Below are 16517 nucleotides of genomic sequence, written 5' to 3'. Positions count from 1 at the left end.
TTGTGCATTTCTAAGAATTTGTCCATTTCTTCCAGGTTGTCCATTTTATTGGTATATAGTTGCTTGTAGTAATCTCTCATGATCCTTTGTATTTCTGCAGTCTCAGTTGTTACTTCTTTTTCATTTCAAAATCTATTGATTTAAGTCTTCTCTCTTTTTTTCTTGATGAGTCTGGCTAATGGTTTATCAATTTTGTTTATCTTCTCAAAGAACCAGCTTTTAGTTTTATTGATCTTTGCTATTGTTTCCTTCATTTCTTTTTCATTTATTTCTGATCTGATCTTTATGATTTCTTTTCTTCTGCTAACTTTACTGTTTTTTTGTTCTTCTTTCTCTAATTGCTTTAGGTGTCAGGTTAGGTTGTTTATCTGAGATGTTTCTGTTTCTTGAAGTACGATTGTATTGCTATAAACTTCCCTCTTAGAACTGCTTTTGCTGCATCCCATAGGTTTTGGGTTGTCGTGTTTGCACTGTCATTTGTTTCTAGGTATTTTTTTATTTCCTCTTTGATTTCTTCAGTGATCTCTTGGTTCTTTAGTGGTGTATTGTTTAGCCTCCATGTGTTTGTGTTTTTTACAGTTTTTTTACTGTAATTGATATCTAGTCTCATAGTGCTGTGGTTGGAAAAGATACTTGATATGATTCAATTTTCTTAAATTTACCAAGGTTTGATTTGTGACCCAAGATATGATCTATCCTGGAGAATGTTCCATAAGCACTTGACACGAAAGTGTATTCTGTTGTTTAGGCTGGAATGTCCTATAAATATCAATTTTGTCCATCTTGTTTAATATGTCATTTATAGCTTGTGTTTCCTTATTTATTTTCATTTTGGATGATCTGTCCATTGGTGAAAGTGGGGTGTTAAAGTCCCCTGCTATGATTGTGTTACTGTCGATTTTCCCCTTTTATGGCTGTTAGCATTTGCTTTATGTTTTGAGGTGCTCCTATGTTGGGTGCATAAATTTAGCTATTTCCTTTCCCATATTAGGGAAGTTTTCAACTATAATCTCTTCAAATATTTTCTCAGTCCCTTTCTTTTTCTCTTCTTCTCCTGGGACCCCTGAAATTCGAATGTTGGTGCATTTAATGTTGTCCCAGAGTTCTCTAGACTGTCCTCAATTCTTTTCATTCTTCTTTCTTTATTCTGCTCTGCTGTAGTTATTTCCACTATTTTATCTTCCAGGTCACTTATCCATTCTTCTGCCTCAGTTATTCTGCTATTGATTCCTTCTAGAGAATTTTTAATTTCATTTATTGTGTTGTTCACCATTGTTTGTTTGCTCTTTAGTTCTTCTAGGGCCTTGTTAAACGTTTCTTGTGTTTTCTCCATTCTATTTCCAAGATTTTGGATGATCTTTACCATCATTACTCTGAATTATTTTTCATGTAGACTGCCCATTTCCTCTTCATTTGTTTGGTCTGGTGGGTTTTTACCTTGCTCCTTCATCTGCTGTGTATTTCTCTGTCTTCTCATTTTGCTTAACTTACTGTGTTTGGGGTCTCCTTTTCGCAGGCTGCATGTTTGTAGTTCCCGTTGTTTTTGGTGTCTGCCCCCAGTGGGTAAGGTTGGTTCAGTGGGTTGTGTAGGCTTCCTAGTGGAGGGGGCTGGTGCCTGTGTTCTGGTGGATGAGGCTGGATCTTGTCTTTCTGGTGGGCAGGACCACGTCCAGTGGTGTGTTTTGGGGTGTCTGTAACCTAATTATGATTTTAGGCCGCTTCTCTGCTAATGGGTGGGGTTTTGTTTCTCTCCTGCTACTTGTTTGGCATAGGGTGTCCAGCACTATAGCTTGCTGGTCATTGAGTGGAGCTCGGTCTTAGCGTTTAGATGGAGATCTCTGGGATAGCTTTTGCTGTTTGATATTATATGGAGCTGGGAGGTCTCTTGTGGACCAATGCCCTGAACTCGGCTCTCCCACCTCAGGGGCACAGGCCTGACACCCAGCCAGATCACCAAGACTCTGTCCGCCACACGGCTCAGAAGAAAAGGGAGAAAAAAAGAAAGAAAGAAAGAAAAAATAAATAAATAAAAATAAAATGCAGTTATTAAAATTAAAAATTATTAAAAATAAAAATAATTAAGAAGTAATTATAAAAAGAAAAGTAAAAAAAGAAAGAAGAGAGCAACAAAACCAAAAAACAAATCCACTGATGATAACGAGTGGTAAAAACTATAATAAAACAAAACAAAACAAAAAAAACGGACAGACAACTCTAGGAAAAATGGTAAAAGCACAGCTATACAGACAAAATCACACAAAGAAGCATACACATACACACTCACAAAAAGAGCAAAAGGAAAAAAATATATATATATCTATACATTTAAAAAAAGGAAGAGAGCAACCAAATCAATAAACAAATCTACCAATGATAATAATACTCTAAATACTAAACTAAAATAAACATAAAACCAGAAACAAATTAGATGCAGAAAGCAAACCCCATGTCTACAGTTGCTCCCAAAGCCCACCTCCTCAATTTGGGATGATTTGTCATCTATTCAGGTATTCCTCAGATGCAGGGTACATCAAGTTGATTGTGGAGATTTAATCCGCTGCTCCTGAGGCTGCTGGGAGAAATTTCCCTCTCTCTTTGTTAGCACAGCTCCCAGGGTTCAGCTTTGGATTTGGACCTGCCTCTGCATGTAGGTCGCCTGAGGGCGTCTGTTCTTCGCTCAGACAGGACGGGGTCAAAGGAGCAGCGGATTTGGGGGCTCTGGCTCGCTCAGGCGGGGGGGAGGGAGGGGCACGGAGTGTGGGGGCGAGCCTACGGTGGCAGAGGCCGGCGTGACGTTGCACCAGCCTGAGGCACGCCGTGTGTTCTGGGGAAGTTGTCCCTGGATCACGGGACCCTGGCAGTGGCGGGCTGCACAGGCTCCCGGGAGGGGAGGTGTGGAGAGTGACCTGTGCTCGCACACAGGCTTCTTGGTGGCGGTAGCAGCAGCTTTAGCATCTCATGTCCATCCACGCGGATAGCTGCGGCTTGTGCCCGTCTCTGGAGCTCGTTTAGGTGGTGCTCTGAATCCCCTCTCCTCGCGCACCCCGAAGCAATGGTCTCTTGTCTCTTTGGCAGGTCCAGACTTTTTCCCGGACTCCCTCCCAGCTAGCCATGGTGCACTAACCCCTTCAGGCTGTGTTCACGCCGCCAACCCCAGTCTTCTCCCTGGGATCCGACCTAAGCACGAGCCTCAGCTCCCAGCCCCCGCCCACCCCGGCGGGTGAGCAGACAAGCCTCTCGGGCTGGTGAGTGCCCGTCGGCATGGATCCTCTGTGCGGGAATCTCTCCGCTTTGCCCTCCACACCCCTGTGGCTGTGCTCTCCTCCGCGGCTCTAAAGCTTCCCCCCTGCCCACCCCTCCCCCGTCTCCGCCAGTGAAGGGGCTTCCTAGTGTGTGGAAACCTTTCCTCCTTCACAGCTCCCTCCCACGGGTGCAGGTCCCCTTCCTATTCTTTGTCTGTGTTTTTTCCTTTTTCTTTTGCCCTACTCAAGTACGTGGGGAGTTTCTTGCCTTTTGGGAAGTCTGAGGTCTTCTTCCAGCGTTCAGCAGGTGTTCTGTAGGAGCTGTTCCACGTGTAGATGTATTTCTGATGTATTTGTGGGGAGGAAGGTGATCTCCATATCTTCAGGAAGGTGATCTCCATATCTTATCCCTCCACCGTCTGGAAGGTCTCTCGAAATATTTATATGCTTAATCACCTGCTGGCCTGCTGCTTGTAACTTGTTATGTTGAAAGAGGCAACTGTCACTCCCCTCCCTTGTCCTAGGGTTCCAGGAATGGGTGTATGTGAAGGAAGTGTTCCCCTATGTCACTGTCCATGGTCAAGACCTGGCCTCACCTCCCAGATGTGGGACACTCGCTGTTATGTGTTCCCATAGCCCTCTGCAGTGCCCTCCATACTGGTTTCTGTTCACCGCCCGCCTTCCCCACTAGCCTGCAAGTCCTAGGAGGGCAGGTGATGGTGGCCCCATTTGAGAGTCAGGGAAGCAAATGCAGGCCAATGACATATACGTGGGTGCCCTGGTTAGTGATGGAGTCAGAAGTGGTAGCAGAGTCTCTGACCCCGGCGTGGGGAGGAGAACACATGCAGATTCCGTTCTCGTGCTCTGAGAGGGACGGGCAGGGAGTGTTTGCTGCTGACGACAGGCTGATTGATTCCCTGGGGTGAATTTGCATACCCGGATAATCTCACAGCCCGCACCAGGCCAAGGGTTTTGTCCTGAGCCTGCAAAATGGATTGGGCTGGTTGTGCCCTAAGGGGTCCTGCTGGTGCCCATTTTCAGGCCAGGAGAAGGTGTGTCTTTTCTCTCCTCTGATGTTCCTCCCACCTGTGATGGTTGAGCATAAACTTCTTCCTCGTCTGAGATGTATGGCTCTTTAGGAGGAAGGAGGAAACATAACTCACTCCATCAGGCCAAGCACATGGCGTGTCAGAGCCTCTGGAAGTTGAGGACACTCTCACATCAGCCCTGGACAAAGACTGGTATGAGGATGAGGCCCCGGGCACTACAGGTGGGGGCCTGAGGCTCTGCTGGGCAGGTGCTGTTCCCAGACATCCTCCATCCCACGGCGTGAGACATGGGGCCACCGAAGAGGTCGTTGGCCCAACTGGCTTCCTCTCCTGTCCTGTGGTGTAACTGACTTCCCCCTCTTGCCTTCAGAAAAGTCCAAGGACAAAGTATCTTCATTTCCAGTATCATTCACTTCCACGCTCTCCATCACACCAGGCGCTATGTTAGGTGCTTAGGACACAAATGTGAGTGAGACCCATTTCTTGTTTTCCAGGAACTCGCGGTTTGGTGGAGGGAGATAGAGCCCTGCACAGCTAATTCTGTCGTACAGTGTGAAATGCTATAAAACCAGATGTGTTTAATTAGCACATGTGTGAGTATAAAAGTAGGCTTGACGTGTTCTGTTGCCGAGGTGTAAAAAGAAAGCTGTGTGGTTTCTAAGGAGGGGAGTGAAGTGTTGAGCAGTGGGGCCCCATGATCGTTTCCATGTCTTGGATGATTCTGGAGGTTGTGTTTCACTTGCTTCCAGCGGGAGAGGCTGGAGGCCGGCAGACTAGTACGGAGTTATTCCAACCGTTTAGAGAAAAGACAGCAAGGCCTTGGAATATTGGGGGGTAAGGGATGGAAAGAAAGAATTTGCAAAATTTCCAGAAGGCGAATTGTGTGAGAGTAGGGGTTGGGGGAAAGGACTTAAGGATGGCTGAGCTTTCTAGCCCCAGGTTCAGTAAAACGGTGAGACAGCATCAGGAGAGAAGGGTATGGGGGAGGAATATGCTCAGAGGGAATGGGGAGCCGGAGCCTATGGGGAGATGCAGTGGAGATGACGTGATTTAAGAGCTATCGTATTTAGAGACCGCGTTCCTGAACAAGGGATGGTCTGTATTGAAGGAAAAACATTGTCTTTTCTCCTAATTGGAATCCTTTGCACTTTTTGTCATCACTTTGGGGGCAGTATTGCCAAGAACTTAGTTAAGATTCAGGGAACTGAGTTAACTCTTAGGAAATCAAAACACCACCAGCAAACTGAAAGGAGGAGAACCTTCTGAAGGTACACAGTGCTCTGGACCCAGACACTGCAGGTGGACATGAGTAATGGCTGGGTCTGTAGCCCCAGGAAAGCATTTTTTAGACTGTGGTTTAGGCTGTGCTGAGAACTTCTTGAATAAGACTCTACAAATCACAATACTATTGTAACCAGCAGGTTTGATCTTAGAGAAGAATCAGGTTAGGGATTGCCAGCTTGATTTTTGAACACTTAATTCCCTCCTAGACTCTCCTGAACAGCTTCTTAAACTCTGAGTAAGTTGCATGGATACAGAACCAAACATCGCCCACAATAATCTAGCACCTTGCCTCTCAAAGTGTGGTTCCTGGGCCAGCAGACTTGGCCTGCATTTCAACAAGATCCCCACTGATTCATACGCACATTAAAGTTTAAGAAGTACTGGTCTGGCACAGCAAGTTCCAGATATGGTTTTACGTTGGAATCATTTAGGTAACTTTAAACAGCTTTCCAAGCCTCCACCCTAGACTTTCTGATTTAACCCAGCGATTCTCTTGTGTGGCTAGGTTTGGGAGCCACTGACTTGTATAGTTTCAAAAATCCTTCTCTGTTGATGGACAAATGGCAGGACTTTTAGTAAATGGCAACCTAGTTTGAGCTCCATGTTTGTCTGGTTTATAATCACAATAATGGCTAAAGCCTCATGCCCTTTAAAAAAAAATACCATGTCTACATTGGCAATAAGCAGCCTTGTCCCCTTACTCTCAGGACAATTTGATTGATGCTCAAGAAGGAACACATATGTCACTAACCCCTCACTCCCACCCCACCCCTGGAACTGCAGTGACAATTCATACGTTGTCAAAAGTTGAATGAGCAAAAAACTTAAAAAAAAAAAAAAAAATTGAATGAGCTTAGCCAGTTTCCCTGCCCAGTTTGAAAGCAGCTAAAGTCAGCTGATGTTTACCAAGCGCTCTGGATGAAAATAATTACCCAAGAACCAAACAATGTGACCCCCATTAGCTGCATACTTTGTTTCTGTAGAAGGTCACAGCTAGAAGGGTCTTTCAGGGCTCTCCTCCAAGTTCTCGCTTTATGGATAGAAAAATAGAATCCACGGAGAGGTTGGAAGCTACAGTCCAGCTGGTTTCATCCAGAAGGAGAGGATTTTTAATTGTTTGGAAAATGGACCACATATTTGTTGCCTAATTAGAGGCACAAAATGAGCAAGCTTTGTATTCTAAGCTTGATATCAAGGATTGGGAAAAATGCTGTAAACACAGAAAAATCTGGCTCCTGATGACTTCCCAGGACCCATAAGACACATGGAATGCAGATGTCCTGGAATTCAACAAGCAAGTTCTCAAATGCTGAGATCTTTAATTAAGCAGGTGTTTGGGAAGTCTGTCCTGTCTGCGTAGCTTCCAGCCTTCACTGAGGTCGTCTTGCTGAAAATTGGCCCCGATCCAGCCCAGCAGCAGGCCTAAAACTGGCTTCAATTGGAGGCGTTGGAATGTGCCTTGTTATTTTCTTCTTTCTTATCAAGCCCCATTAGCTTGAGTGAGGAAGGAACAAAAACGGGCTGGGAAAACATGTTGTTTCACTGGGTAAAAATTTACTACCAAGGAAGTGATTTGGCCGTGTCCAAAAAAGGACTCGTGGAGGCCTTTGGAAAGGTGCAGTCTTCCAAACGTTTTTCGACAGTTTCTCCCAGTGTCACCCAATGAGAATGTTTCCCTTTGGCTTGATGGCCGTTCTCACTCAAGAATGGAGACATTCAGCCAAGGGTGTGTACACAGGCTCACAAAGTCAGCCCTGCCTTATTGACAGTATTGGAGAAGAGAAGATACAGGAGGAGGGAAGAATCATGGTGTTAAGGTTGATCGCATTTGGCTGTGGAATTCAGGAAGACACACGTACCCTTAGGCTTTCGGATGTCTACAATTACAGAATCATAGCTGGATTTATAGATGCCAAAGTGAGTAGGTGAAGCCTGAGACCCCCACAAAGGAATGTACCCTCCTCTTTTCACCTCTTGTCTCAGTCTCCTGTCACGTGTCCCGGGCTCTGGGGGGAGAAGACTCTGTGTTGGAACCGTAGAACTAACCATGTCTCACAGCCCACTGAGTGCTGTCATCGTGGTGTTTTCTAAATCCCAGGACAAAGCCTGCAGCAGGCAGAAACCAAGCTTCCCCTGTCTTTCTCAGCTGTTAGAAACAGCACCTCACTGGGGAAGGGAACTATAATTTCCCGGGCACCTCCTATGTGCCAGGCAATGGCGATGGGACCGGCGAACACGTTGATTTGTGAACTCTCATGGCAGCCTAGGAGGCAGACTTCTGCAGCTCTGTTTTGCAGAGCATCTGAGCATCCCTGAGATCAATCAACTTGTCAGTAATATTCAGTTATTAAGTGCAGGAGCCTGGATTCACACGCAGCTCTGCCTGCCTCTCAGAGTTCTTATTTTTTTTACCCAGTAGCCCTTTCTGGGGAAGTCTCAGCCCTTTGGTCTATTTTTCTCTTAAGCTTTAGTGCTGGCAGAATGGCTTAGGAAATGTTCTCCCTGTGGGCATGGGGGAACCATTAGTTTTTGTTTTGTTTTGCTTTGTTTTACCGTTTTTAAAGGACATTTATTTCAATGAGAATTTGTGTTATGAAAACAGTTTAACTATTTTCCCTTGAACTTTTAGGAATGCTGAAATGTAAATGCATGTAGGTATATAATACGTACATTCAAATATAATAAGTAGCTGGCATACATATGCATATTATTTGTATTCAAACATATTCATGCATATTTATAGCAGTACGTTGTCCATTATACCTGCCAGTAGAGATTTTTATATAACAACCTGTGAGTTAACCCTAAGATCATACTTGGAACCATTAGTTTTACGGGGGACAGAAAAGTGGGTTGTATGCTGAGAACTAACCCACTCCCAAGGAAGGACATATAATAGGCATAAGGCATAAACCAATAGCATGATAGTCACGATGCCCTGTGAGAACTCCGTCTGACAAGAGAGAGGGGGGACCTGCCAGTCACCACTTGCCTCCATCACAGACTCCTGCTCCAAGGGCTAAACCTTCTAGCAGCTTTGTAGGCTGTGGCCTTTTCTCATGCTGTCCCTTAAGTCAGCCTGGAAAGTGGCAGTGGGGGGGTAGTGGGGGGATGAATTGGGAGATTGGGATTGACATGTATACACTAACATGTATAAAATAGATAACTAATAAGAACCTGCTGTATAAAAAAAAAATAAAATTTTAAAATTTTAAAAAGATTCTAATTTTATTTTTTTTTACTGTAGTTGATTTACAATGTTGTACCCATCTCTGCTGTACAGCAGAGTGACTCAGTTATACACATATAGACATTCCTTTTTTAAAATTTTCTTTTCCATTGTGGTTTATCACAGGATATTGAATGTAGTTCCCTGTGCTATGCAGTAGGACCTTGTTGTTTATCCATCCTATATATACTAATCTGCATCTGCTAACCCCACACCCCCGGTCCTTCCCTCCCCCACCCCCCTTCCCTTTGGCAACCACAAGTCTGTTCTCTGTGTCTGTGAGTCTGTTTCTGTTTTGTAGATAGGTTCATTTGTGCCATAGTTTAGATTTCACATGTAAGTGATACCATGTGGTATTTGTCTTTCTCTTTCTGACTTCACTTAGTATGATAATCTGTAGTTGCATCCATGTTGCTGCAAATGGCATTATTTCATTCTTTTTTATGGCTGAGTAGTATTCCATTGTATATAGGTACCACATCTTCTTTACCCATTCATCTGTCGATGGGACATTTAGGTTGTTTCCATGTTTTAGCTATTGTGAATAGTGCTGCTATGAACATAGGGGTGCATGTGTCTTTTTGAATTATAGTTTGGTCTGGGTGTATGCCCGGGAGTGGGATTGCTGGGTCATATGCTATTTCTATTTTTAGTTTTCTGAGGAATGTCCACACTGTTCTCCATAGTGGCTGCACCAACTTACATTGCCACCAACAGTGTGGAAGTGTCCCCTTTTCTCCACACCCTCTCCAGCATTTGTTATTTGTAGACTTTTTAATGATGTCCATTCTGATTCCTGTGAGGTGGTACCATATTGTAGTTCTGATTTGCATTTCTCTAATAATTAGTGATGTTGAGCATCTTTTCATGTGCCTACTGGCCATCTGTATGTCTTCTTTGGAGAAATGTCTATTAAGGTCTCAGCCTGGAAGATTCTGTTCCTTTTGTTGTTCCAGTTTGTTGGGCAGGTGTATTCTGAAGTCTGAGCCCAGTTCCTCCATCTGGCACCCCTGTGAGATCCTGACTGGACTGGAAGGATGTTCTTCACTCACACTGCCTTAGCACACCTGCTGGGGACATGGGACACAGCTATCGGTATGACATCCTAAATGAGTATCCCTGCCGTGCAGGCTGCTGTCCCAAGGCCGGGAGCTCACTTCTGCCTTCTGGAAGGGTGTCAAGGAAATGAGGTTGACTGCTTTGAGGAGTTTCCTAAGTGAGCCGTTGTTGTTTGAGATTGAGAGTGTAATTGAAGTCCACCCTGGGGGTGTCTGAAGGAAGGGGTGACAACTCAGAGCTGCGTGGGGCAGCAGAGCTGTGCTGCTCAACATGGAGGATGAGTTTTTCCTGGGTAGGCACAGTGCTGGGCTTTGATCTGGTTTTGGAGATGTCCGTGAGCACTTTCCTTCAGTTGCCAGGGTGCTGGTCGCCTGGACGGTGGAGGGATGTTGTCCCAGCCGGGGAGAGACGAGCCGTGGCTGCTGTGCTGGAATCCTCGAAGGGCCCAGGCAGCCGCCCAGGGCCACAACCCCCTGGAGGGACCCTCTGCTTCCGGGAACCATACAGCTAGAGGGACTTCACTCGACACCAGCTCTCCCAGTGGCCTAGAAATTTAGGAGGACACACACACACACGCACACGCACACACACACACACTAGAACATAAAGAATTAATAAGTGAATGAGTACATGAATGATTGAATGAACCCAGCATTCTTTTCTCTTAAGGGACGTTTCCTAAACATCCCACAGAAAAGGAAAGGAGTAACAGGCATGGTTTGCGTCCAAGGATAATGACACTTACTCAGGTTGCCGGAACTTGTACTTTTCCACTGATGCAGAAAAGGCCCCTTTGCCAAAGAATGTCCTTGGAGTGTTCCACGTACTTTTCCTTCTGTTATTTAAGTCAAATGTATTTAATGTAAGCAATTCAGCTGTGAGCTGGAATGTGTGATGAGTCTTTTAGCCTCGTGTGGAGCCCACAGCATGAACTTTCCCAGTTTCAGCCCCACAGGTGTGCAGGCTGATGGGGGTTTTCTGTGGGGCGGTGGTTTCAAAGTCCACGCACTTGTCAGCAAGTTGGCTGGGAAAAGCTTGTCTGGGGGCTCAAAGGCCTTAATGTTTGTTGCCCATGTGTTCATTCATTCATTCATTCATTCATTCACCAAATAGTTATTAAACATTTACTATGGACCCAGGTTAAACCAGGTTTGTTTTTAATTTTTAATTTTGGGCTGTGTTGGGTCTTTGTCGCTGCACGCGGGGGCTACCCTTCGTCGTGGTGCGCGGGCTTCTCATTGCAGTGACTTCTTGTTGCAGAGCACGGGCTCTAGGCGCATGGACTTCAGTAGTTGTGGTACACGGGCTTCAGTAGTTGCGGCTCATGGGCTCTAGAGCGCAGGCTCAGTAGTTGTGGCTCGCGGGCTTAGTTGCTCCACGGCATGTGGGATCTTCCCGGACCAGGGCTCAAACCCGTGTCCCCTGCACTGGCAGGCGGATTCTTAACGACTGCGCCACCAGGGAAGCCCCAGGTGTGTTTTGAGGATATAAAGATGGGACATACATCCCCCAAAGACTCCAAACTTATTGAGTTCTCAAAATATATTTATGTTGACAATCCAATGTCAGTTGATTGATTCAACCCATTCAATCAATCAATTCAAGTAGTTTTTTGAACGTACATCAACAGAAATGTGGTATAACCGAGTTAATTCTTTAACTCAGTAAAAGCGGTAGAGTTTTTTTTTTTTTTAAACTTTAGAGATTTTGTTTCTGGATTTGAATAGTTTGCACGTGCCTGTGGGTGCACATGTGCAAACACATTTAGACCTCACATGCCTTTCTGAGCCCAGTCTGGTCCCCTCGTGAGCGTTTGGTTCCTCTGTGCACGGCTTTGGGGGCACGTCGTGTGCGCCCAGTTTACACAAACACAGAACCTTGGGAACTTGCTATCACCAAGTCTCTCTAACAGCTCTGTTGCCCCTTAAGTCTCCCTCACCCTGCGTTCCCCCTGAAACAGGAAAAAGAGCACAAATTCCTAAGGCAGTGTTGTTCCCAGGGTACAATTGCCATCTATCACTTCCCGCTGAAAAAATGTAAATATGTGCTGGCCACTAGTGGTGTTATTTGTTATCATAGGCTTCAATATGGATTTGAGCAGGAGAGGCTGCCGGCCAAGCATTATTCGCCGGTTCCCCTGGGAGGCTTTGCTGGGTGGGCACACCTGGGGCTGGAAACGAGGCCCAGGGCAAAGGCGGGAGCTCTTGCAGCTGAGAACGGCGGCGGGTCTTTGCCACCAAGGCTGCATGTCGTCACGTGTCAGGCTGGAGCAGAGGCTGCTGCCACCCTGGAAGCGGGTTCTTGGAGGTGGTCCGTGTTTCGCGGGCTGGAGCCTGGTTCCACACGACTCCCGGACACCCGGTCATTGGGGGTGAGGTGGGAACCGACCAGTGTCGTTGGCGTTGACCAGTGATGAAGATGGTGGTGGATTGTGGCGGTGTCGCTTGGAGCCTGGAGACCATCGCTTACCTGGCTAAACATTTCACTGGACCAGCTGTGCTTGCTTCCTGAGTGAACACCTGTGCTACCCAAGGAGCTTACACTTTGGAATCCTAGGTGCCCCCCAGCCCCACCACAGTCTGCCATCTGTGATGTCAAGAGGCAGATAATTTTCCAGGTGGGGCAGGAAAAGGCAGCAAAAGCTCAGCCCTCTCTCCTCTGCTTGACCTGCCTGGGCCACGCAGCGTGACCTCTGTCACTCCTGCACAGAGGGGCTTGGGAGGCAGGCAGGCGGGGAAGCCTGGACTGGGCTCTGGCCTTGGTGATTCAGCGTCTTCAGCACCGTTTTCCCATCTGTAAGTGGGGGTCACCAGCTCACCGCATGGAGCGATTGTGAGAAAGAAATGAGGAGTCGGGCGCACTGCGCAGGCTCAGTGAAGTGCGGTTTTTAATGTTATTTCCGATGGCACGACGGTCCGTTCTGGAGAGGCGGGGAGAAGGGGTAGGTGAGCAAACCCCGCCTGCGGTGAGGAGGGGGCAAAAGGCAGGAGCCCTAAAGTGCAGGCAGGTGAGGTCAGGAGTGATGAGGAGAGGTGGGGCCTGGCCAGGCGGATCCAGGGCGCTGGGTGAATCCCTTCATAGCCAAAGGTTTAGGGGGTCGTGCGTGTCCTTTAGGTCAAAGTGAGAGGGTGGTGTCAGGAGGACCGCTTATAGGATGGAGCACTCTTTCTAAAGTGCAGTGTGGGGAGAGAGGAAGAAGGGTTCTTCTCAGCTGAAACAGTTCTGAGTGATGTGTGCACCAGATGAGAAATGTGGCCATGGAAACCCCTTGGTCTCTGTGCTCCGAGCTCCCAGTTAAGGAAACGGGACCGACCGACTTGGACATAAGTACCTGCACACTGGCAGACAGATGGGGACGCAGCAGCTTGGAGAAACCCAGTGTAAGCAGAGGGCAGCAAGACATCAGCCCTCGGAGCTCTGGAGTGGAAGGAAGACTGGAGGGCTCTGGGAAGCTTCATGAAAGGAACAGGAGCTCTACGTTGAAAGATTTTCGGGCATGGATGCAATCAAGTGACTTGACTACAAGATTCCGCTGGCGAGGGTCGTTTCTTTTCCTTCTGTTATGTTCTCAGTGGTGTTTATCATAGCTCTGTGCACACAGCAGGTACACAACAGACCGGTTTAATATGTGAATGGGTAAGCCTAATACAAAATGCATTTCTAAACCAAGTAATGGTTGAACTTGCTTTCAGAGAATGATGGGCTAGGATGGCAGAAAAGTGCTTAAGGATGTGTGTTCTCTTTTTGGCCATTTCCCTTGTGGATTTCCAGGGAGCAGATTAGCTCTGCCCCCCTCCGAAAAGGTCAGGGTCTCCTAGTGGTACCTGTTAGGGAGGTGCTTCGGTCTCCTTGGATATAACCCAGGGACGTTATCAACTGCCTCCCAGCCAGACAAGCAAGCAGCTGGCACCTCTAGTGGCTGCAGGGCTTTAAACGTGTAAGTGACATTCTTTGGCATGTGTCTGTGTTTCAGATGTGGACGAGTGTGCAGCGGATTCCCACCAGTGCAACCCTACCCAGATTTGCATCAACACCGAAGGAGGGTATACCTGCTCCTGCACTGACGGCTACTGGCTGCTCGAAGGCCAGTGCTTAGGTAACAGCTCTGTGGGCTACACAGAAACTCTTGAGAGTTAATGCTTGTGTCGGGTATAGTGAAATGTGGGCATGGCTGGTGGTCTGAGGGCAGCGGGCTTTTCTTTGGGGGTGGGGGAGGCAGAGGCTGTTGAGCTTACGCGTAGTACCACCCTTTAAAATCAGTTGTCACCGTCACCGCATCACTGCATGCAGTCATCAGTGGTTTTTTTGGTTTTTTTTTTTCGCGGTACACGGGCCTTTCACTGCTGTGGCCTCTCCCGTTGCGGAGCACAGGCTCCGGACGCGCAGGCTCAGCGGCCACGGCTCACGGGCCCAGCCGCTCCGCGGCACGTGGGATCCTCCCGGACCGGGGCACGAACCCGCGTCCCCCGCATCGGCAGGCGGACTCCCAACCACTGCGCCACCAGGGAAGCCCAATCATCAGAGTTTTTGAATGTACTTTTTAAGGGTTCATGTTTGATTCTACCTAGACCTTCTTTCTGCCTTTAGGAAGTTGATAACCAAGGCAGGAAGTGATAGAGGTGAGGGTTATTCTGTCCCAATTAGAAATCATACCAAGAGAAGGGAATTCTTGCTTAGTCACAGAAATGTGCCAAGTCTCAAATGTGGATCAGCGGATTCTGGTCTAATATCATCTCCTCCTCATAGCCCATCACAGCCCCCACCCCACGCCCACCCCACTAGCTGTGGTCTTTTTTTAAGGAGTCAGTCAGCACCAATTGAGAATTTTGTCCCTTGCAGTTGGCATCGGCCATATGATCTCTCTGTTTATTTTTACTGGGGGGCTGTTTTCCTCTCTTCTCCTCTAGTTTTTGGTTTAGCCAAGTGACTTCATAGCCATCGCTAGCTGTCACTTCAGTTTCTCTTTGTAGGGTGAGATTTCTTTGCTGTTTTCTTGGAAAGGCCCCACTAGTTTAAATTCTCTACGACACTATTCTGTCCCCCGAAAGTCAGCCCTGGAGGAGCTGAGAAACGAATCCAAACAACATCATGGAAATAAACAAACAAAAAGGTTCTTCTTTCCAGATCTTTCTTGATTGAGACTGAGCTGAGGTCTCCTCTAGAGCCCTGTCCAGAGCATCCTGGGGTCTGACAAGCCAGCCTAGACTTGACTTGGTTCTCCTTTCCAGGCACCAAAGAGCTGGCTGCACATGGGCATTTGTAAATATGATGATTGCTTTGCGTTTTAACCAACCTCAGCTATTATGGAAAATTTGATGCCACTGATCTGAACACAAGCAGACCAGTGTGAGTTATTTGTATGGGAAGTCAGTATGTAGAATTTCAGAACTGGAAGGGGTGTTAGATATTATGTCATCCAACTTTTATAGAGTTGGAAACTGAGAGTCGAAGAAGAAGAACGTGTTGGACAAAGTCAGAGTGAGTTGGTCTAAAATCTGTCCCTGTTTCTCGGTCCAGTTTTTTCCACCACAAGAAGGTGCTAGAGAGAACCAGGTGACCAGGACATACAGGCCAGATTACAGAGACCTTGGGGCCAGGAAACCTCTCCCCATCTGAGTGGGGGCAGTAATTGGGACATTCCTCTGCCGGTTGCGGGGTGGGGGGGGGTGTTGTTCTCTTCCACAGAGCATGAAGCTTTGGGAGGGATGCTCCTGGAGGCCTGACGTGGTGCCGCATGCACGGCCTGCTTACACTTTACATCCAAAGTGAAGACCTTTCCTCAGTATGAGCTAAACTCATGCCTTCTCTCAGCCAAACTCTTCTTTCTCTTTCAAAATGCAAATGCCATAGCCGTCCACCACCCCCTCTGTGCGACTTTGGAGGCATTGCTTTTGCAGAAAAATAAGGGGCTGGGAATCGCCTTTCTTCCAAGGTACCCCTAGGCAGAAGATGCCCTCTTTGCCCCCTGCCGCCTCCCTGGCTTGGGGATGTGCCCACCTGCACCCACGTAAGAGGTCAGGATCAGCAACTGCACAAGTCAATGTGCTTTGTAAGCAGGAGCTGCATGGCACTCGGCGGGCAATGGGGTGAGCCAGGTTAGAAGTAGCTGCGACTCAGAGATAAAACAGAATGACAAGGGCAGGGCACGATTTCTGAGGAGGGCTGAACAATGAGTAAGGTGGAGATGGGGTCCTTTTTGGCAGTAGGTGATAGAAACCAGGCACAGAGACAAGTTCTGAGCTGGACTTCAGAGCCCTGGGTGGACCCTGGTTCCAAAGGAAGTGGGGTACCAGAGGGGGAACGTTTAGGGGGAGGTGAGGATGAAATAAGGACCAGTTATAGCTATAGTCAGGTGAGACTTGGTCCCCACCTGGAGGCTTCATTCGAAACACCCTATCCTGCAGGAGTGAATTCTCCAGCTGTCAGCCCGTCAGCCCATCAGCTTGGGGTATTGAGAAGTGCTTTCCCAATGACGTCAGCCTCCCTGTTGACTGGTACATGTCAGCCTGGCTCTGCTAAAAGGAACCATTCACCCACATAGCTGCTTGCTCAGGAAAGGCCAAGCATGGCTTGGAAGAGGTGTGTTTATCCAGAGTTTTATGTCCACTCTACTACAAGGAGGAGATCTAAGGCCAACTCCGGCACCCTTGTGTT

The 16517-nt window shown here is 47.3% G+C and overlaps 1 protein-coding gene across 2 annotated transcripts in view; it reads left to right on the top strand.

Moving 5' to 3' along the window:
• Positions 1-16517, top strand: part of FBLN5 (fibulin 5) — an 89539-nt gene that overhangs the window by 49927 nt on the left and 23095 nt on the right. For both annotated transcript variants that reach the window (XM_007105047.3, XM_007105045.2), the window contains one exon: positions 13837-13959. In XM_007105047.3, coding sequence (XP_007105109.1) covers positions 13837-13959 — 123 coding nt within the window. The remainder of the gene's footprint in view (positions 1-13836; positions 13960-16517) is intronic.

The sequence above is a fragment of the Physeter macrocephalus genome, chromosome 11, assembly GCF_002837175.3.
Source record: "Physeter macrocephalus isolate SW-GA chromosome 11, ASM283717v5, whole genome shotgun sequence".
In the NCBI taxonomy this organism is placed as follows: domain Eukaryota; kingdom Metazoa; phylum Chordata; class Mammalia; order Artiodactyla; family Physeteridae; genus Physeter; species Physeter macrocephalus.
Note: the sequence above shows the minus strand (reverse complement) of the source record. Positions and strands in the feature narration are given on the sequence as shown.